Below are 23,413 nucleotides of genomic sequence, written 5' to 3'. Positions count from 1 at the left end.
AATTAACAGCAGACTGACATGCTGTTAATTCAAAGTCTTAATTTTGTTTCAGCTCAATGTAGTTGGATATATTTCAGGTTTCCCCTTCTCCTAAGAACAAAAGCACTGAAGCATCAAGATCAGCTCTCTCTGAGGTCAGGTAACAGCAAGTGCTGAAGGGCAAAATGCAGCAATGAGGAAGAAGCATCATAGACGTTTCTCCCAAACTCTTTAACTATTGCATCTCAAGGTCTTTAGTTAAAGGTATTGGCTTTGTACTTGGTATCTTTAAATGGATTTTTATTCCATTTGTGGACAGTTTTTCAAGTACTGTTCTGTTTAGAAATAGACCCCTGTAGAGAGTTCCACTACCTAACCACCCAGCTGACATCATTTTGTTTTCTGAACCTGCCACTGGCTCATTGCAGCCAAAACATCCTGGTTCTTGTCCCAGGAAAGATGCAGTCTTTTGCCATATTACTTCATGTATTACTTCACAAAACTCTGTCATATAATCTGGATTTGTTTTGTTCTCTCCTGAAGCATACAGAAAAACTGGTGGACTCCTTTCACTGAAACAGATTTATTCCTTTGCCCATCCTCTCTGAAAATTTCTTGATTCTAGAGGATAATCTTTTATATGGATATATACTGCAAGTTTTTGCATTATTGCCCAAATTTTCTCTCCTGCACCACATAAGTCTAGGTACAAAATTCAAGGCCCTGGATTCCACTTAGCAATTCTGCGGCCAGGATTATATGTTATATTACCATAAATATCTGAATCATTCTTAACATCCACCTATTTCTGCCAAGATACCTGGTCTAGATAAAAGCAATTTCACATTATTGTGGAAACATGAAGTCTTTCCATACTTCCAACTGCTGCCTTCATTTTATCAACCCTTCTTTCAGCTACTGGTGTGTCCATAACAAATTGAGAATTTAAACAATTCAGCAGTGCTTGTGGCCTTTAATTTATTTCTCTTTACAACTAGAGAATAAGCATTTGGATTTCCTGAACTACTTGTAATGAGAGCAGATTCTGCTCCTACAATATGTTGTTTTATTATCCATTAGTGCAGATTTCCTGGTGCTACCAACAGGCTCTGTTATGGAGAAGTTGTCAGTGGTCATCAACACACTTGTCTTGATTTCTGCAACACATCAGTCAAAACCCATATATTTTGTATCCATACAGTGCTTTGTCACTACCAAAGGGCAGAAGATGAGAAAAATTGAATGTGCTTCCTAAGACTACATACTTTATCATATGATGGCATATATTTTTAAATGTGGTTTTTTTCCAGACTGGTGCAGCATATTGGAATAGTAATCTCCACATAAACTTAATTTCTTCTAAATCATCTCTATCTTTCTCAGAGAATTCTACTACCTTAGCTCAAATCAGCATACACAGAAGTTTAGACTGACTCCAATTATAAGGAAATGTTATGAAGTTATTTTCCAAAAAATGCTGGCACAATAGCTCCTTGCCAGTGCTCATAGATTTGGCTACCTGTAATCTGGCAGGTACCAATTTTTCCTGCATGTTATGACAGGAGGATAAGTAATGTCACATATGTTGCTTTCATGTCCTTGCTATACTATTGTGCTTCATTGCTATTTCTACTAACAATTATTTATCACTGTAATTAACAAAATTCTGCTTGCATCTTCAGCTTCTGTAACTGTATCACTTAATGGAATCTGGGGTAATTTTAAAGCCATGAGTACACTGCTCTTTTCAGATTACTAACATTACACAAAATCAGAAAAAAAGACTAACTTCCTAGTATTTTATAAAATGTAGCAAACTCCTCTGCTGTGAAGGAAAGCCTACCCAACCCTTGTTTCACTGTCTGCTTCCTGTGTCTCAAAATAAGAACAAAGCTCTTCTATGAAAACTGGCTGGATTTTTGTCTAGTGAAAAGGCACATGGTATCCCAAAACCAGACCACTCTCTCCTGACTTACTGTGGTGCTGAACAATAACCACAAATATTCCTGACTTTCACAACCAACTTCAGGAAGTAAATTTTTACTGCTAATGTGTAAGCTGCTACTATGCAATTTTAAATAACTGAATATCCATCCAGGTCCACTTAGAGAATATTCAGAGGTGTCTATTTCCAGGACCATTAAGTATTGTCAAAAGGAAATGGTTGAGAGCAATATATCTGCCCAATGCAAGTATGCCTTCCATTTATTTTTTCTTTTTTTTTTTTTTTTTTGTGGTAGAAGAAGAGATGGGAAAATGGCAAAAGTGATGAAAAGATAAAATAAGTAAATATGTAAAAATTGTGTAGATAAAATAACAAACATCTTTAAAAGGCTATTCTCAATAGACCAAATAAACCTCACATCTTTCAAAATGATAAGCAGTTTTATGTCACTGGACGTTTAAGTTTAGCTAAAATGCTTGACTTCACCTGAAAAAATGTCTTGTGCCTTTCAAAAAAAAGTTAAAGCCAAGTCCATTTTTCTTCCTTTCCTGCTGTCAAATATGTGAATTTGATTACATACAGAAAGACAGGCTTTAATTTTTTTGCAGATTTTACTTCTCAGTTACACAGAACACCTACTAAATTCTAAAAAATCACTTCTGATTAAAAGGTAAATGCTGCATTGCTACAATTTTATCTTAATGGTATTTTGACCCTCCATCCTACTTTGAATACCTACTATATTTTGTAAAAGACTCCTCCTTTTCACATATGTAGCAGTTCACTTATACAAACACACCTACACACGAACAGTAATAAAATATGGACAATGAAAATTTAATAAAGTGTGAGAATATTGCATTTTTGTTTCAAATAATGTCAATCCTTTAAAGTTTGCTAGTTTCTCTAAACAAATCATAGGTTACCTCTGCATTTAAGTTGTCTGCAAGGCTTTCAAGAAACTGGCTTTCAATTGGGTTCTGCTGGGTAAGAAGAGTCAGGTAATGACTGAGTTTATCATGAGTTGTAATAATGATGCCTTCTCCGAATTTGTCAAACTGAGGCCGTCCAGCTCGACCAAATATCTGCATGACATCTAAAATTCCAAGGTCAACAAAGGAGCCTCTTTTTGCAGCATATATTTGTGTTCCCTGGTTGAGGAAAAGTTAATAAAAATTAACATAAATACACATGAATATAATCCTGATGAGCTGAATACTGAAATTAGGCAAATATGGTATGATTTCAGAAGTGTACTTTAACTAATCCTTTCATAATCTTTGATATATTTAAATCTTTACTATACAAACTAGACTCCCACTGGAGAGAATCAGTTTAATGAGATATAAATAACGTTTCAAGTCAATCAGATATTTCCCCTCCAGGCCCAAAACTCACAAGAAATCTTGCTATCTATACTTCTTCACAGGTTTCTTTTAAGACAGATAACCCCTTGCAGAGTATGGAAGCTCTTACCTTAATAACAACAGCATGAGCAGGCAGATTGACACCCCAAGCAAGTGTAGCTGTACAAACCAAGACTTTGATATGCCCATTAGAAAACAAGTTCTCAACCAAACTTCTGTCCTGCCGCAGCATTCCCGCGTGGTGAATACTAAATCCATCTGGAAACAGCTCACGCAGCTGCTTATTTCTGGATCTCTGTACCTGGAGTGGGCGAGAATAACAATTAAATTCACTTCTAATTACAGCACAAGAAGTATGGTATTAAAAAAAATACAGGAAATTTTTGAATATTATTATGAGTCATAAGAAAGAAACTATTTCTATTAAGATTGGACTTTCCATCAAGGCCAGTTTGTGACGATTTTCTATAAATTAGTATTTCAATACTTGTTTTCTGAAGAATACCCTTAATTCTATACAAGACTGCAAGAAGTTTAATCTGTGTACAAAAGTGTAGTTTCACTTAAATGGAGATTCAAGGTAACCAACAGTGAGTACATGGAAACTGAGAATTCTCCTATAATTTTTCCTTAAAATAAACTCTTTCAGACTGTGGAGGCAACTTGGGCAGGCTTGAGGCATTGGGCCACACACTATATATACCATGAAGGAGGGGACACCCTTCCCCATCACCAGCCATTGTATGGGTGCAGCACAGCCTGAATCAATAAATTCATGGTACGGAATCAAATGCTTCATCTACCCCTCATTTTCCTTTTCCATAGGCAGGAGGCTGGGATCTCAGTCTGCAAAACCTCCAGCCTCCTGCAGGGTATGAGCTCTGTGAGCATTATTTCTGGGTGCTGGCTTTATCATGCTTCATCTACACTGAACACTGACTCCAAGCTATGAAAAACTAATATACTTCCCTAATTTGCCACAAACACTCCTGATTTTCTGCCTGCCTCTTCCACATTCCTACCTGCTGCACTAACTGCCTTCCAAAACCAGCTGCTGCTAACTGTGATACCAAAAGGGTTGTGGTAATGACAATTCTAATATTTTTCTAAACCAGATTTCTTTATCTTCGTCCATGGAGAATTTCCACTTTTCCAAACCACACGAAGGTTAAGTAGTATTTAACTCTCACTTTCAGCCATGTGTATTATAGTGAATTAATTCTAGAGAAAATTAGATTTTTATTGGTTTTATTGTTGATGTTGTTATCTCTTCACATTTACCATTTCCTGACACACAGCCACCGAAAAGTTGATTTATGGGATACAGAGAGGGTAAAGCAAAGCAAAACATGGTTCGCAGTACTGGCAAACTGCCAAACATGAACAATAAATCTCTGCAAACACAGAAATAAATAGGGAGATGGCAATGCAATTATAAAAGGAGGACATGAAAAGAAAAATATTGTAGGAAAAACACATTTCTCAGTTTCTCAATTATCCAGCTTTTCAATATCTGATCTTTCCCGCTTTAGCAGTAATTATTTGCTATTCGTTTAAAGGAAATCAAATTCAGCTTTTAAACTACACATGACTTTTTGGCAAATTTAATTAACTGCTGTAGTGCCTAAAAAATGAATAAATAATAAATTGATAAAGTGGCCCTGCAGTTCAGGGAGCTTATTCTTCATGAGCTAACAAATAGAACCAAATATTTCATAAAGAGCACAGATGCACCAAGGTTTGCCTTTATTGACTATCAACAACAAAATTCATAGAAGGTTGTGGAAAATTCACGTCAACTGCTTCTGTGACACAGAAATTTGGATAGCTCTTGATTATATCTGGAATTTGGTGTAAGCATTTAAGTATGAATTAGCTCTTTTCTTAAATAAGTGATTAAACAACCATCAAAAAATTCATTTTTTTAGAAGAATTTTCTGTGTTGGTGTCACATGCCTATTTTATATGCATTAAGATATCTACTTTTCAAAAACCACAATTATTCAATATAAAAAAATTACACTTTAAATATTATCTTAGCTAAAAAAGCAGAATCTTGCTCTGAAATCCTCACAATTTAAAAATTTCATACCTTTGTAATTTGATTGCTTATGTCATTTAATGTAAGGAAAGGCAGGGCAATATACAAATGGAAAGCTAAGAATAGTAGGACTGTGTACTAGATATAGAAGAAAACTATTTGTTTATGGTTTTAGGAAGTACAATTTTATCAATTTATAAGAAAGGAACTTGTGAATACAGTAAAAAGAAAGAGGAAGGAGAAAGATTAGTGACAGAAAACATATAAAGAAATGGCAATGCTAGTCTGACTATAATTCAACACTGAAAAGCTTAAGTTTAATCTAAACTGTTCAAAAATACATAGGTACACTTACATGTTGCATTTTACAAGAATAAAAACCTAGTTCTAAAATCTACCACACATTCTAAAACAACATCTTTGAAATATTTAAAATGTACAGGTTCATTTACTGAATCTGTGAAGTGCTAGACTTCCAGTCTATACAGCTAACAGGTTTAGAAATACATTATTTTTTTTCCCATGACAGAAGATGATGAACTTTTTTAAATGAAAAAAATCACAGCTCACCTTTGACATAGGGAAAAACCAAATGCTGAGGAAATAAAATTGCTAGTTATTCTGGATGATTCTATTAACTACACAGAAATGGAAATTATTTTCTTCCCATAAATCTGTGTTCACTTAAGATTACAAAGATACAAGGCAACTTAGTTCAAGAACAATGAGATAATTCAATTTTATAAAATTCACTTGAGAAAATAAAATAAAAAACCAATTCCCATATTGCAGCAATGCCTAGAAAAATTGCTCACACAATGTATCATTTAAGCATATTTGCTTTTGAACAAACCTTTTAAACTCTTGTGAAAATGAAGTGCATGGCTCTTGTATTTAACCTGAATTTTAATGGTTACAGAGACAACAAAACCAAGAACTACTAAATAAAGGACCTGAACCTATAAAAAGTTATATTGCTTCCACCTTGTTTCTATTACAGAATAAAACTAAGAGGTTTGACTTAAAATTTAAACAAAATGTTACTAAGTGCCTCAGGTGTATGGAGAAGTTGTTATTATGAGGTATAGTACTGGTCTCCTGATTAGAATTGATTTTCTTTCCCCTCCCTTATTGCTCAAGAGGGCTGTAGATTTATGACCTTTGCTTACATGTGTGTGTGCATCTAAAACAGTATGTGTTAAATAAATTCCCAGTTTAGCTTGCTGCCACCTATATTTCTCCTTTAAATGTCTTGAATTTCATGCAATTCTTGATTAAGACACATGAAAAATGCCACAGTTAGACACAGAAAAATGTCCTGCTTAATTTTAATGAGAAATGATGCATACATATCAGGAAAAAAGAAATCCAATGTTTCTACTTAAGACTTATGAAAGGTAACACTCTTCCTTACCCCTTTCATGCATCTGGTATCACAAAGGAATCATCATTCATAACAACTATAAGGTGTACACTCTTTGAAATACTCATACAGTGAACCAAAGAATGAAAATTTTAGGAGGCCTATAGATACCTTTTTCTCTTACTTTATATAGAAGGAAGGTGAAAAAGAACAATAAGGCTTGATTATGAGAAGCAGCTGCCACTAAATTGCTTCTCGATACGTGAAACATGAATTTATGGTTTGTTTTGTTGGTTTTTTTTTAATCTCCAATTGCTATCCTCATCTAGGACAAAGAAAGTAGATAATCACTACTTGCTATGATAATTTTTTTTTCTTTCTGTAGATTATTCATTTTTCTTTTATGCATGCTCATTTTAAGATATTGCTTGAAATTCTGAATTTGGGTGTTTTTCCCACTAATAATGCAGTTTTTGACTCTAACTGTATATAAAGGAGTCTCATGTTTTTCCCTGTAACAAAAAATTACTATTACGATATTCTGTTTTCCCACTAAAAATGCAGTTTTTGGCACATGTATTCTCTTTCAATAACAAAAATGGCACAGACTATTCTAGCATTTTTCTCACGATCCCCTTACTACAGCAAACTTCATGCTCATGACCATATGACTCAATCTTTGTAATTTCCTTTCTGTGGAGTTCACTATAGGGCAGCACTTGCCCTTGGCTCAGAATGCACCATTCTATTTGTTCACTGGTTTGAGCAATCCTGAGCAATTTATTGCCACTCTCCATTCTCTGCACTGTCCTGACACCCTGCAAAGTGGCAGCTCTTAATTTTGAGGCCTCATTAGCCTTCCTTGATGAGTGTTGGAGCTCAGATAGCACAGACATCACAGACACCAAACAAAGTAAGGAATCTTTTGCTGCAGCCTTCAATGAACAGCAATTATCATTAGTACTCCTACTGTGTGATGAATACAGGTCAAATACACCCAAGTAACTATTTTGTAACTTTGCTCAAGACATCCAAAAATGTAATTTGTAGGCTGACCTAAATTGTTTACGTTGGAACAAGACAAAAGTCTCCTCTGCCTCATTCATATTACTGAAACTGCTGAATCTGCTCTGCTGGTTCATTTTAAAAATACTGTCTTTCAAAATTTATGAGATCAGGGTAGAATGTAAAAAGTGTCCATCTACTGCAGAAGTAAAGGTCGTCTGACAGAAGCAGAATGAAAAAAGGGAAGTTGAAGAGTCCATCCATGGGCTTATTGCTGTTTTATAAATATAAAAGAACTAAGTATGAGAGAAACAAAAAGAAATTATCAAAGGAATGCATGATCATTCACCATTTTTGCTCTTCAGAACTTACTACATCCATATTGCATATTAATTTACCTATATATGCAAAAGTTTTATTCTTTTATTTTCAACTTCTGTTTCAAAGGAGAGATCTTTGATGGTGTAAATAAAACCACTACAGGTTTTTTTTTAAATATGACTTCAGAATATAGTAATTTTTTGTTATAGGGAAAAACATGAGACTCCTTTATATGCAGTTAGAGAAGTACATGAAACCTAGAGAAAATACTATGAAAGATAAGCAGTAACAGTATCTGAGAGTTTATAACAACAATTGTATGGAGAAGTACAGATTTGAGTCAAAAGGGAGAAAAAGGGTAAGCATTTGAGGTACAATGATTTTACTTGAGTACTGTTCTTTAATGAATTAGAACTGTTATTTGTGTCATTCCACTTGTATTGTCTGCACAACAATTAAGCTTTCAGCAGCTGTTTCTAGGACAAGGATAAGGCAGCATTTTTTGGGGTAGCAGTAAGATCACTTGCCTTGCTCCTTCCTGGGAACACAGGCCTTAGCTTCACTGACTGCTCACCCTGCAACTGGGTCCTGTGAAGAACCCAAAAACTACTGAGAGCTCTCCTCAGCAAGATGACACTCATGACCTAGCAGATCATTTCTGGAGGGATGCAGGCTGCCCAACATGCTAGTCGACTTAAGAAGTATGCATGCTCATTCTCTACACCTTCACTTTTTTAATGTATCTAACTATTCACTTTGTGTAGTTATCCTGAAGTAGTAACTCTGCTCAACACTTACTCTTTTACTGGGATATAATTAGTTGGTGCCTGGCAAGACATTATTTGAAGATGGCAATTCTAACAAACAAATGTGAATCAGTTTGAATCTCTCCTGAAGAGTCAATAATCTAATTGTCTCCCTCTGGCAATTTAAGTTTACTGTATAAAACTTAGGATTTTTTAAAGCTATGAGTTACTGTCTGATCAATTTACTGATATCACCTCAGTTAATTCTGTAAAGTGCTTTAAAAACACCTCTGAAGGAGAAGGAAAGAGAGTAGTGGGACTGCTCCAATCAGAACAGCTTAAAAAGAATTCCTGTAAATTATACTTTGATTCTCTTTTTGATTCTCAAAGGAAGGAAGTGTAAGGCAGAATTTCTGGCAGATTTTTTTCTATTGTCCTGTCCTTACCACTGACCCTAACTCATTTATCGCATAAGGCTGTGTTTCATCCAATTGCTACCTTAGGGAGTGATGATTAGCAGTGAAAGAAGGGATTGGCATGGTGTCCAGAAATGTCTTGCTTTTTTCAGTGTGTTCTTTTTACAGTACACTGTTACATCACAGCAGCCCCATTTTTTTTCACTGGAAAAGTTTAATGGTTCATAGAGAATGAATTATTCCGTGGGAAAAGGAGGAACAGCCTTCAGATTTTAAAACTTGTGCAAGAGCATTTAGCGTAATCTTTGATTCCTCAGGTCTATAATCTATAATGCATTAGACAGAAGTGTTTACAGACCTCACTGATTAGAGAAGCTAAGAAATGTAGTATAATGTTTAAAATGTTGCATTTTTGTGCCAGCCAGACAAGTCAATAATGAAAGAAATGTGAATGCAAGTCTGACCAAGCACAAATGATGGATTTTGGATGGACAAGTCACTGAGGATGTAGGCATAGTTTCTAATTACCTCACTTACTGCCTAAAAAAACCATCCATCAAGCAAAAAAAGGAACTATTTGTATAGACAATACACTACTTCAACCTCAGCCAGAATTTTATAACATGGACCAAAGTAACCTAATGTTTTACTTCAAGCCAAACTGCAATGTCTGTCTTAAAAGTGAATAAATAAACAATTCTCAAATAAAGAGGTTTAAGAACTTAGACTGAAAAACAATTCCAGCAGTAGATTTAGACAGAAAGGAAACGTTCACTATAATCACCCAGTTTAAGCACCACCTCTCAGTGAAGATAACAACATTTTTCATATATTTTACAATGAAAAGCATATTTCTCATAGCAAGTAAAATAAAATTATATAGAGAAATTTTTGTACTGCTTCAGTGTGTTGAAAATCTGGACTTCCTCAAATCTGTGACACCAATCTGTGACTAAATAATCTCAAATCTTATTAAGACAAGTGTCAAAACAGTTTAACAACAACATTAAAATGCACATCAATTAATACTGAATTAATGATATAACATCACAATTTTAAATTGCATGCAAAATAATTCTAGTCAAAATCTTTCTTTCTTTCTCATCAATTTAGAATTCAACCACTCTCATTCTGGGAACAGAAGTATGAAACGTGTGAAATACAGCAAAGTATCTATTTGTCTCCAGTCTTTGAGACAATAAGTCCTGTTGCCATATTTGATAACCACTTGGAGTACACAGATGAACAAAAACATCAATCTTGGTCTGTTTTGCTGACAGCAGAAGTTTTCAGTATGGTGTTATAAAACTAGCTGGTGGGGAAGATACACAGCATGGAAAGAAATTGATAGAGAGAGAGTTTGATGACATGCAAGGATGAATTTTTACTGGTTTCACTTTGAATACTGACAACCTCTGGAGACCTAGTTAAACCTTTTGTTGCTGTGCTTAACTGTGCAAAGATTTCAATATTTCTGCCTCAACAGGAAAGTGATACTGCATGGTGTCTATAAAAACATTTGTTATATTTGAGAACACAACTTTTGCTTTGCAATACTCAAAATTGCCACTCTGCTAAGCCATGACAAAACTGAATGCATTTTCAGTGAGAAACAACAAAGGCAGAAAGTCTTTTAAAGTTCTTTCCAACACAGCTGCACCTTACTTAATACATATCATAACTATTTTTACTGCAACTGCTCCTCAAAGGCTATACTGAGACATTATTAAACCTGCAAGAAAAATATTTTGTGAACATTAAGCATATTTCTCATGCCATAATTAAGGCACAAATGTCCACTAAACTTCACAGCTATGTAAAGTGACAGACTGAGGATTCTCTGGAAGAATGGAATTTTTCTCACAATTCTTACAGGTAATGGGAAATGTGCAGTATGGATTAAAAGTTTACATGGTTTTCAAATAGCTGTAGACTGGCATCATTACACATCACCATGAAAAGCTGAACCTTATTTTAAACCAGGAAAGTAATTTTTAGAGAGATGAACACTATTAAATATTAAATGTCTTGATTATGCATTGTGGCTTGGTTTCTCCACTCTTTTAACTTCTGTCCTGCACAGTATGGAAGACAAGCATAACAATACTATGAAGGCACAATAAAAAAACCTGGAAGTCAGTAAAAGTGAAAGAAATTCCTGCACTAAAAAATTTCACATTTATATTTGCCACTCATTAACCAACTTGAACTATGTAACTTGAATTTTAACAAGAAAAAAAAAAAGAAACAAACTGGAACATCAGACCATCTGCAGCACTGTAAACCCAAGCTTTTTTCACTGCTACCAGCGTAATATGAAAAGGAAATTCCTGATGTAACTAGCACTACTTAAAGGTTTTTTTTGTTTTTTTTTTTTTTTTTTTTTTTTAATTGGTATGCTAATATTAAACAAGTCTCAGAACTAAAGACATTTTATTCCTCCTGTGCCTTTGCCATTACAGAAGAATTTCAGGGATTCCTTAATAATCTTTGTAGTTCAGGGTTGCTGAATGTTGAATCTCACAAGAAATGCAGCTTTGAGAACTCTCTAAAGGATTTGAGGGATCACACATGTTTATGTCTTTTCATATTGCAATGTTTATATAGTAACACCTGATTAATTATATTAAGTGGTAATTACTTACTTTATTTGATACAGAACTAACAAACAAAAAATCTATTAAGAAACTGATAGACTTTTAAGCGGTGAGACCAGTAAAACCTGATTTCCTATGAATTTTATATTCCTTGTGCCTCTGGCCCAACTCAAATGCTAGCTCCGTCTGGTTTCCCTAACCTCATCTCCCAGAATTATTTCACTGCATTACTGTTTCATAAACTTTCCACTGCACCCTCAGGACAAAAAGATAGATCTTAAAAATGGCATCTGTAAGGCTTATGCTGATTTTTAACACAGCCATCCAGTTATTACTAACACCTTTGACAACGGTGTTGTCTTTTTTACTGGTTTAATTCCAAATTACTTGCAGACTACTCTCAAGCTCTGCAAATTCAGTGCACAACTGTGAAGACTGTGGACTATTGAACATCATTCAAAATCAGTTTTAAAGGTAATGAAGTCTTTATGTAAGTGAGAGGGCGCAAAAGCAGCACCTAATAAGTGACAGAACAAGAAGGATTCTATTACTATGCTCTTATGGCCAGCAGAGTTGGGAATTTGGAGTCAGCTTGTCAGCTAAAATGAGGCAGCTTTAGGCTTTCTGCCAGAGGAAACCAGCAGATGCAACAAATGAGCATTGTTCAGTCACCTCCAAACAGCTCAATTTTACCCCCAGATCGTGTTCAAATGTAGGGTACTTTCCCACAGACCTCTGCTAAGTTGCAAGATCCCCTATAGATTCAAACTCTACTAAAAAGAAATCAGTTTTTTTTTACTCTTCTCTCTTAAAAAAACCCTCCCCTCAAATTCAGCCATTATAGTACCAGTATTTTATGTTACCTACTAACATTTTATTTGATATTTTATGAAGCCTGCAAGATAATTGCTTTGTCAAGTTTAGAAACCACAGAGATGAACATATTTATGTATAATTAAATATGGCTTTCAAAGACTGTTTTCTACATCTACAGTTCTTTAAGCATTTACATAACCTAGCATGTATACCTCCCACCCAAGGCTGATATTTTGAGCAAAGGAATACTTCATTTTCTTGTTCAAGCAATTTTTATAACATATTTACAGAGATTTGGGTGAAAAAAAATACTGCATTGATCTTAATTTATCCATCTGCCTTGGGGTTTATAAACAAGATTAGAAACCCTCTGCAAAACTGAGGAGCTTGCAATTGTTAAGCTATTGTAATTTATTTACTGTTCTTTTAAAGCAGGATATACAGTTTCTTCATCAAACTAACTTTAATTGTCTTACATAGCAGGTAAAACTCCAGGGAAATATAAGAAAATATCTCACATATCAAACACACCATGGAGACCAAATTATCTGGCATGGGAAGAGGTAAGGAGATTGTTACTTTCTCACTTGACACAGTACATAGCAGCACAAAACAGGTGAGAGGAGAGCTGCTGTGCTGATTGCTTGCACAGTCCCTCTCCAACCCTCATTAATTTCCATTTTTCACACTCTGTTTACTTATCTTGCATATATTAGTGCTAATGACTGTTCAACAGTGTCAGATGCCACACTATGAGCTTAATTTTCTTTAATATTTTAATTATATTAACATTCTTCTGTAAAATTAGTAGTCATATCTGTTAAAATCATTACATCCTTCATGCATTTAATCTTCTTAAAAGAGCTTTTCATTTCACAACTCTACCTTCTTTGAAGAGCAGCCTGTGAGAGACTGAAATGTGAAAGGCTGGTGATTCAGAGCAATTGGCCATTTGTGGAGCTGGCAGGGGGCTTTGCTCTGGCCAGGTTTGCATCCCTGCTCTCCCAGCCAAGGGCAGGAGCATTTTGTATTTGTGGTGGGGAAACCTCTAATCCCCATAAGGCAAATAGCAGACAATGCCAACCCTTGCCTTAAGGAAGTGCTGTGTACATATTTATTAGTACATATATTAGCCCAAATAATTTGTCACTTGAAGTAATAACATTTTAGAATAGAGTATATTTTTTATTGTTTTAAGTTGAAAAAATAACCGAGACTGAAGTAAAAGCACATTTAAAAAAAAAGTGATTTTCCTACTTTAAGACTGAAAGCTAATGCTACTTACGTAAACTACTTCTATAGATATCACTGCAAACACATTCAAAACATATCAGTAGCTTTCCTAGATAAAGACAACCACTTGATGTATACAGAACTGAACCACACACCATGGTTCAGTGCCAAGACAAATATAATGTTTGAGGCATTATGTAAAACATGCATACTACAGGGTTATCATCAGGATATCAGTCCTTGGTGGTTTCAAGATGGTAATACTGAATTATGAATTAAAATCAAAAGAGTGAAGAATCTTTGACTCCTGCCCTCTGAACAAACTTTTAATTAGAATCAGTGCGACACATAGTTTTAAGACTTTTAGTTGCACTTGATTTTCTCATTTTACACTTTGAAAACTCACATAAAATACGCTATATTGTATATAAAATGGATGTAAACAACATAATGTACAAGTAATATTATAAAATACAGAGTCAGAGAGGATGAAGAAGACCTTCAAGATCATTGTTGAACCTTTGACCTAATATGACTATACCCACTAAACCACATTGTGAAGTGCCACATCCAATTATTTTTTCAATAATTCCAGGGATGGTAAGACCACCATTTCCCTGGACAGCCTGTTCCAGCGCTTGGCAACCTTAGTGAAGAAATTTTTTTTACACGGAATGGAAAGAGAGGGGCCACACTGACCTGTAACACTGATTGTATCTCTGCTAACCCCAGAGACCACTTGCTAGAGGGAAACTTGCTGAGCCTGTTTTCTATAATATTATCAGACAGTATTTCAGTAGAAATGGATGACTTGTAATTCTTGGCAGAGCCTTTTCATTCATGAGATCAACCTAGAACATACTCCCTACTCTATTTCTTCTTTGAGAAGGCATCATTTAAGATAAGAAGTTCGCTTCATCATACTTGTTTCATTTGCAGGCTGCTAGTATGGAAGCTAAGAGGGCTGGCTAGTGCAGTCTGGTGCAGAGAAATCTCTAAGCAAAAGCTAAGCAACTGAGTGACCCTTTGAGACAGGCCACTTGACATCAGCTTGGTATGGCAGGGTTCAGTTTGAGATTGAAACTCGGCAGATGTCTACACAGAGATTGCACATCTGCAGGAGGAGTCTGGGCACCCGGTTTGTCAGCTAAAACACAGCCAGTGGGAGCCAGGCAGCAGAGCTGTGCAGTGCTGCTGCTCCCTCCATGTCTGCTCATGGATGAGCTCAGGCTCCAGTGCCTGAAGCACTCTGAACTTCACCCACTGCAACAGCAGCTCAGACACATCACACATTTGTAGTTTGCAGTTACCATGTTCAGGCTCCTAAAACCCCCGTGCTATAATTTCAGCTGGAAAAGCACTCCATGTTTCAAATTTAGGCTAATGAACAAGAATTATCCTGGAAAGAATAAAAGACAAATTAGACCTTCAAATAACTTTCCATTGCAACAAATTTCTATTGTAACTGACTCAGGTGGCATTTTCCCAACTCTCCCAGATGGCACATATCACTAATAGCTCTTAATTATCACTCAATATTCCAAGTAAATTGGAACTTAAATTATCTGCCTTCACACTAATCTCTGCTTATTCTAATACTCATACATTAAAATTAATCAGATCATCCTATGTTTTAAATGCTGAACATAACAGAACTAAGGAACATCATAGTAAAAGCAGGAATGGAGACTTTACATCCTTTCTATTGATGACAATGGCAACTTAAGCAGGGGACATTATTTATCACAAACTCACTTCAGACTTGTTAGATCCCCCAAATGTAATTATGCAACCCCAGAATAACATTCCTACAGCCCTTCCTTTGTGATGGACAATCAGATGCACAAATTCACAGTCTGGCATCACCAGACTCAGTACAGGTCATAATGTTACTTTGTTGTACTTGAAAGTATGACAAAAGCCAGGTTTTCTCCATGCGACAAAGCTGATAAGAACATACTCCAACTAAAATGTTCCCAAACTGTGGTCAGATAAATAATGGGATTAAATGTCTACTTAATCTCAATTTTTCCCTAAGAAGAAAAAGGATAAGAGTTGCTAAATGATTTTTTTTCTTATCTGTCCAACTTTCTACAGTTATTGGTTTAATTTTTAGTTTGAGAGCAAAATTCCAGACTATTTTGTATTTGATGAAATGAGTTAACTGTGAAATCCCAAAGTTGTCTGAGATTCCTGAGCATAAATTCAGTCATGGAGGAAGAGGGATTTCCATTAATACCAGAAATAAATAAAAGTTTTATGAGGAATTTCATTCCTACCCCCACAAAATCCCAAAAGAAAATGCTTTGTAGGGTATTGGCCCTCTTTCAACCTCTACCATTACACACAGTATATACTTTATAGAACAGAAAACTGAACTCAAGGAAATCTATATTATGAACTTTAACTCATGAACTCCCATATTTACATCAGCCCCTTTACAGTCCCAAAAAAAGCTGATATTTTTGCCTCAAAAAAAGATGGAAACTCATAGAACCCTTTGACAAATCTGTGTTCAAGTGTAATCAATTAATCCTCATGCGTTTTCTCCATCTAATCCCTGTTCTGATGCCAGAAGCTAATTTCACACATATCTTTTATAAGGGGAAATACAAATTTGCAAGATACAAATATTGACTTTTCCTATTTGCTATAAAGTGTTATTCTGGTAATCAAAACAATGACTAAAAGACAGAGAAAGAAATGATTAAAACTGTCAATTTTTTAAGCTTCCTAAAATGTGCATTGGACAAGAATTTTTATATCTTTTAAGAAAAAGTGAATGCAGCCTGTATTACATTACTATACAGAAATATGTATATGTACTATGCAGTTAAATTATGCCTTATAATTATTTCACTTATACCTTATCTGTTCTGTGTTTATAATATCATCTATTAATGGATGCCAGAGGAGAAAAAGGAAAGACTAAAGAAGGGGAATAAGAAAAAAATTATCTTAGGAATTTCATACAAAGGTTAAGAATCTGTCTTTCAAGTCAAGAAGAGTGCTGCACCTCAGGCAGATGCCTGGAAGTCGAACGCACTTTAATTCTCAGTCATCAAAATGCTCAGAGAAGTGAAACAAGGACCAAGGGCCTTTGCCGACCACAAAAAAGCAGCATTTATCAGCATTAAAAGGTACTGCCACAAGGTGGCTCTCAATACTCAGGATTGAAAACTATGACTCAAAAGATGAAATAAAAATCTCCATTTGCTTTGTTTTCTTAAAATTGTAACTGATATGTTTCACCTCCCTTATTCCAGAACACATTTATTTCCACACTAGGAAAATATTTTGAAAATATTTTAAATTCCAGCCAAGAGGTTTCTAGGCTCAATCCATAACAGCATAATTTTCCTGTAGTCTCTTATTTCTCCCCAAACCAAAGCCTTTGTTATAGTTGGAATTCATATACACATAACTGAAATAACCTTATATACTTCTTTTGATTAAATTAGTTCTCTACTATTTACTAACACTAGTTCTATTTCATGATGAAAAACTATGAAGCTTCTACCTAGAACATGAATTTGTGCATGGACAGCATCTTATTTAGGTTGTTAAATATCACTTTATCACGTATCCTTTTTACAGGCTTATTAATAGTCTTGGGTATTTCTGGTTATCTTTCACCCTTTAATTATTTTTGTTATGAAAATATCTGTCTTCATTCAATATCACTTTTCTTCACAAGTGTGAAAATCTGAAATTTAAAGAAACTGGAACAGGTAGGAAAAATTAATGAATAGGGCTATGACTGCCAACTCAGTAAATCTGACAGTACTCAATAAATATGTGATGCAGAATCAAAGAATTGTAGACCTGTACAGCACTCTGAAAAGTACAGGAGTCTCTTAGGACAATCATCTTGGATATTTTCCTCAGACAAGAGATCTTGGTAGTTAGTTCAAGGAATATGCCCCTTCAGAGGAACAAAATCTAAGGGAATACCTGAAAATAACTCTTACAGCTGTTTTGTAACTACAGGCCAATGGAGGAAGAAACTGGGTATGTTTTCAATGTTACAAAGCAGTAAAAACACTTTTTAACTAAGCTATAACAATCAAACAAAAGCCTAGAAAATAATTTCTGAGTGTAAGGGATCATTAAAAGAATTAAAAGCAATACTGGTGTGTCTATATAATGGTGCATCTATATAAGTGTTTTAAATCCTTGAATCACTGGGACAAATTTGCATTTTCTTATTGCTTTCAGTTCCAGAAGCTTGCAGAATATCCACACCTGCAAAAAGTTAAACACTCTGCTGTGTTTTCTCTATGAAACCCTATTTTGTGCTGTATTAAGTTGTGTCCTCAGGGCTTACTCCAAAGCCAACAGTCTATTTTCCATTAGTTTTAGTATGTTTTCCAATGAGATCCTTCAACTGTAAACCAGCTACGGCTCTGCTCCATTATTCAGCAATACCACAGTTTAAATGAAAGCAGGGAAATACAATATTAACAGTTTCAAACACTTCAGATTTCTGAATGTTGTCCTTGATAAACATACAGAGCACAATACTTGGAAAAAGTGATCGCTAGAATCAAAGACTTTGCCCTAGAATTCTACATTTGATTACAAAATTCATGCATATCAAAGCCAGAGGTACCCTCACAGAAAGAAAATTTGCAGCATTTTTCATCCTTGATGCAATGGCCTTTGATTCCCCAGCTTTTATTATTATTATTACAAAGAATTTTGAAAGGCTTTTGCAATGCTTTTGATACTCCAAATTCAAGAACCTCAGGGTTTGCCCTCCAGTCCTAGGTTTTTAGCATTTTGTCAACAGTTCTCAATATTTTAGAACTTCTACATATGCAAGTCATGGTTTTTGTCTTAGAAAACAAAAAAAAGACAGAGAGGAGTCCCTAGCACATTAATTACTAAGTAGAGGTCATAACCTTAAACACAGCAATAATGACAGCAAATTCAAGCTTCATCTCTTGAGGACAGATCCTCAGAGTAGTTAGCAGAGATCAAGAAGGCATCTTAAAAATGCTGGTCAAGATCTTTATTCAAAGAGATAAGATCTTACATTTCCTTATTTGGAAAAAAAAAAACAAACCCCATTATAAGTGAAAACTGAGCAGCAAGCAGCAAACATCAGCCCTCAAAGGACCAAGATGCTGCAAGCTCTGCTGGTCACAAGGATTTTGCTGCTGTGCAGGGTGGATTATTTCAGCTCTTGCTGAGTTCAGGCAATCAGCAGATGTACACATAACATCTTTCCACAGGCAACAAGTTTTTTTTTCTTGTCTGAAGATATTTTTTGATTGTTAGGGAAAAATATTTTTTTTCCTTAGTTTTAGCTATGAAAACTTTATTTTAGTTTTAGTCCTGTTGTATCTACTGGAGAACATGTACAATTTGCTAATTTTTTTTTTAGAACCCCTTTCTAAGCTTCATCAAAGCCTCCCATATTTAAGGAATTTTCTGGCTGGTCTATGTTGACATCCATTGACTCAAATTTTCACAATTTCTACCTTCTGTCACTGAAAAGACTCACCAGATGACTTGTACAAAAAACTTTGATGTCCCTTCCATAGTTTTCTTCCAGAAGTGGCAAACCACTACCATACAGCAAAACTTACATAAAAATAACTATTTTCAGTAATGCTTCAAACATGTTTCAATATTCTAATGTTTCTCAAGTTCTAAAAATTTAAAAATTTTTATTTTTTAGCTTTGCTGGCTAAAATTAATTCTTTAATCTACTTGCATTGGTATTGTCCAGAGGTGAAGGTCTGATAGGTGGAATGGGGAACAATAATTTGTTTAAGAATTCGTAGTTCAGCACTGAAATTCACAAGTCCCCTAATACTGACAACCTGCCTATCTGCACTCTTCCAGCATCTTCTCACAAACTCCATACTTCCAAATTTGCCTTCCATATTTTTAGCAATTTTATTTTCATTTCACAATACACAGTAAGCTTAATTTTGTCAACTACCAGTTTTCATTATAGTTCATGCCCAGCTTGTGTATACTCTACACTTGTCAAAAACATGATGCTGTTACTCTAGTTCCCATTAGCATAATACATAATTTCCAGTTCTAGTTTTTTACTCAAATAAGCCAAAAATTACAACATTGTACATTCAGAAAGATTTATCCAAATGCATATTTATATGATGTTCATTCAAAAAATCTTAGTTGTGGGGAAAAAAATACTGGTTTTCAGATTTTTATGTGTTTTGGGAAACACTCTATAATCAGGTTCTGTTGGTTTTGATGCAGCAATAAAAAGGTTTCTGAAATAACTGAGTTATTCAAAATAGATTTGGCAAATTTAGGCAAAATCCTAACTGGACTTTGATAAAGGTGACATGCAATGGTATCTGTACATTCTAAAGAGCAGCAGTTTGTGGCTTTATACAACAAAATGCTTTCCTACAACAATATGATTCCCAGCAAGCAGGGATTCTTCTGATTCTTGTCTGACTTTTGAAATTCCAGTTCAAAGGATCTTAAGATGAATTCAAAACAACCAAAGATAAAAGAAGATACAACTAATCTTGCAGATACCGAGGCTTCCATAAAAATATAACAGATATTCTAAAAACCAGAGACTGACTATACACGTAATCAAACTTTGACTGCAGAAAGAAATATATGGCAATAAATATTTGGCAGTTCTCTAAAAATGAATCTCCACAACTTTTCAGAAGTATGCTTAATTACTTTTTAACTTATTTTGTTTTCTCCAAAGCACCTCTGGCTCTCAGTATGTGGAATTACTGGAATGTGGATCAAATTGAAATCACTCCCTCTTTATGTTTTCCTCTAATTACTATTTCATTTAAAAGTCTTAAAAGTGTGTGCCCATTTTCCAGTTCATCTTAATTAGATGTCATTGGAAAACCACATTTGTCCAGTTCTGAACAACTCTATATCTTGTGCAAATAAACTAAAGGAATAGTTATAAAGCCCAATGAAATTTGCCTACACAATGGTATTTGGAGGAGTTGGAAGTAGAAAGTGAATGACAACTGAAATAGTCAACATATAGACCTAAACAATGCCACCAAACCATAATGAAACTAATATTTGAAAAACTTTATTATTTTGAAAATAAATGAAATCAAGAATATTAACTGAAATCCAATATTGTTTTCCACTTGTTAATAAAATGGTTTTAAAATGAAAACCTGAATCAAGCATCTAAACGTACCGTGGTGAATCTATTTATTTGCACTGATTCTAATCATGTTTTTAAAGAGACAGTGTGAGACAGTTTCCAATATTGCAGTGATGTTTTCTGTCATTTTATGTGTTTATGAAAATGTATTTTTCAATTATAATGGGTCAGCCCTTAAATTTTTTAAAAAATAACAATTCAAAGCTATCCTATACCTTCATTGTTTTACAATACAAAAGAAAATTACATGAATCCTCAGGGAGCAAAGGGGACACAGTCAGTTAACAGTGATACTCTGAAGGAAAAACATCAAGCAATTCCAGAAGAAAGAACATATATTTATTCTACAGGATAGCTGTGAACTACAGGGTTTGTTCTGAATTTTAGCTCAGTAAAGACAACTACAAAGGGTGTTCTCTGATGGCCTGAATGTTTAAAGCAATCTCCAACCACTTAAAAAAAATCAAGACACTGCATCCCTCATTTACAACCCTGAAGAATAGTACTTTGTGATGAACTTTTTAAAGTCAAGTGTGATTGCTAGAAAAAACCCCTAAAATAAAATACAATTCATCGGACTTTGCAAAGTTTACTTTCGTTATTTACTGTAGAAGAAATGAAACGTTTTCTAAAAGAATGTCAATCACTGAACAGCATCAAGCCTGTTGGAGAACAATATAATCACCATGAAATACAAAGTACAACTGATCAACAAGAGGCATTGACTGTCAGTGTGCAATGCAGAAACCCTCCCAATTGTTATTAACTTTCAATTATTACTCTTCATTGCTAATAATTACTGTAGCTACACTATTTCCTGACAAATGATTTGCTAAGTAGATAGGATCTCTTTAAACACTATTTTTTAGTCAGCATATGATTTCCATACAAAGGTACTAAAACTGCATGTGATCAGAATCATTTGTCAGCATGGTTTGGTGCATCTTACAAGAAAAGGTGCCGGAAAATTTTCTACAGTCTTACTGTGAACATATTGCATAAGGTTGCACACTGCAAACTAGAACTAAATGGCACATTTTGGAAAAGCAAGCAAGACCTAGGGGTCTAGGGATTGAAAGCAGCTGAAAACTGGCTGAAGCAACCAAGCTCTTTGGGCTGAAAAGGGGCTAGGGTAGGCAGCTGACTTGACTGTTTATAATTTCTTCTTGCTGGAGTGCTCACCTCTAACCAGGTATTGCCTGCCTTTTAGCCTTAAATCACAGAACAAAATGAAGAAAAGGGAGCTTTATCCATTCAACATACCTCACATACTTTTAATATACACCTGACCTGATTACACATGGTGAAAACAAGTGCTGGCAGAAATGAAAAGCGAGTAGTAGGCTGTGCTACTGAAGTACAAAGAACGCAGTCCTGGTCCCTAGACTTGTGAAAATTAAAACAGTCATACTGGTTTTGTTTTTGCTTTTTCCTCCCAAATGTCTCAGAAGTTGATAATTTGTTTCTTTATGATTAGAACAGCTATTCAATATCCAAATATACTTGATACAATGGATGAGATTTCAAGTTGAAATCCTCTTATCCAGGGAAGCTGTTGATTAATAACTACTGGGAAAAGATATAGCAAACTTTTTGATCTGGATTACATGTTAAAGCATCCTAATAGCAAACTGAAGGAGATTTTCTCAGTCCAGGGAAAAAGGAATGTTGCGTGGCTTTTCTCTCTCAGTGTCCAGAATGAAGTTAAAATTTCAGGAAAGACAAAGAGATCACAATTGCTGATGCAAAAAATAAGAAATAGCTAAGAATGCATAGGAAAATAGGAAGAGATATTAAAGCTTTAATAAATTCATTTTTTAAATCAGTTAGTTTTACAGTAACATCAACATTTATGCTGGTTTTAAAAGAAATACACATATGCTGCTACTGACTGTGCAAACCCCTGTAACTGCAACATCAACTCATTACAGCAAGCAATGTCATAGCCTGACATCAAGGAACCTCTATTAGCCTAATATTCTTCCCATACCCCACAGAGAAAGAAGTTTCAGTATATTTTAAAAGTCTTAGATTTAAAGAGAATTACCTATTAAAGACATTCTTTTAAACAGTATAACTTTGAATTTCAGTTTCTATATTTTGAAGCACTAATAAAACATTTAAACAAATTTATTTTCCTTAAGGTCTGAATTTACTGAATGCAAAGACTGCACTACCTTGCAGAAGACTGCAGTAGACTTCATTTAAGGAGATGTTTAATCATGTTATAAATATGACAACAGTTTCAAATGATCTTACTAAGCACATTTAGTATTTAATAGGAATTTTGTCAACAATGAAAGGGGATGCTATAGGCAACACATTATCCCAGAGTTTATCAGAGCATTTCCATGGAGGATTAGAAAGAAAAGGCATTAAATCTTATATTTAGAGTGGTTAAATCCATTACTGATTTTAACCTGAATAACTCTGAAATAGCTGA

General features: G+C 34.7%; 1 protein-coding gene across 1 annotated transcript in view; it reads right to left on the bottom strand.

Annotated features, from left to right (window-relative positions):
* ASCC3 (activating signal cointegrator 1 complex subunit 3) overlaps nt 1–23,413 on the bottom strand; it is a 250,697-nt gene that overhangs the window by 95,411 nt on the left and 131,873 nt on the right. The window contains exons 15-16 of the mRNA XM_058019769.1: nt 3,401–3,592; nt 2,851–3,075 (exon numbers count right to left, since the gene is read on the bottom strand). Coding sequence (XP_057875752.1) covers nt 2,851–3,075; nt 3,401–3,592 — 417 coding nt within the window. The remainder of the gene's footprint in view (nt 1–2,850; nt 3,076–3,400; nt 3,593–23,413) is intronic.

This window comes from Melospiza georgiana, chromosome 3 (assembly GCF_028018845.1).
Source record: "Melospiza georgiana isolate bMelGeo1 chromosome 3, bMelGeo1.pri, whole genome shotgun sequence".
Classification (NCBI taxonomy): Eukaryota; Metazoa; Chordata; class Aves; order Passeriformes; family Passerellidae; genus Melospiza; species Melospiza georgiana.
Note: the sequence above shows the minus strand (reverse complement) of the source record. Positions and strands in the feature narration are given on the sequence as shown.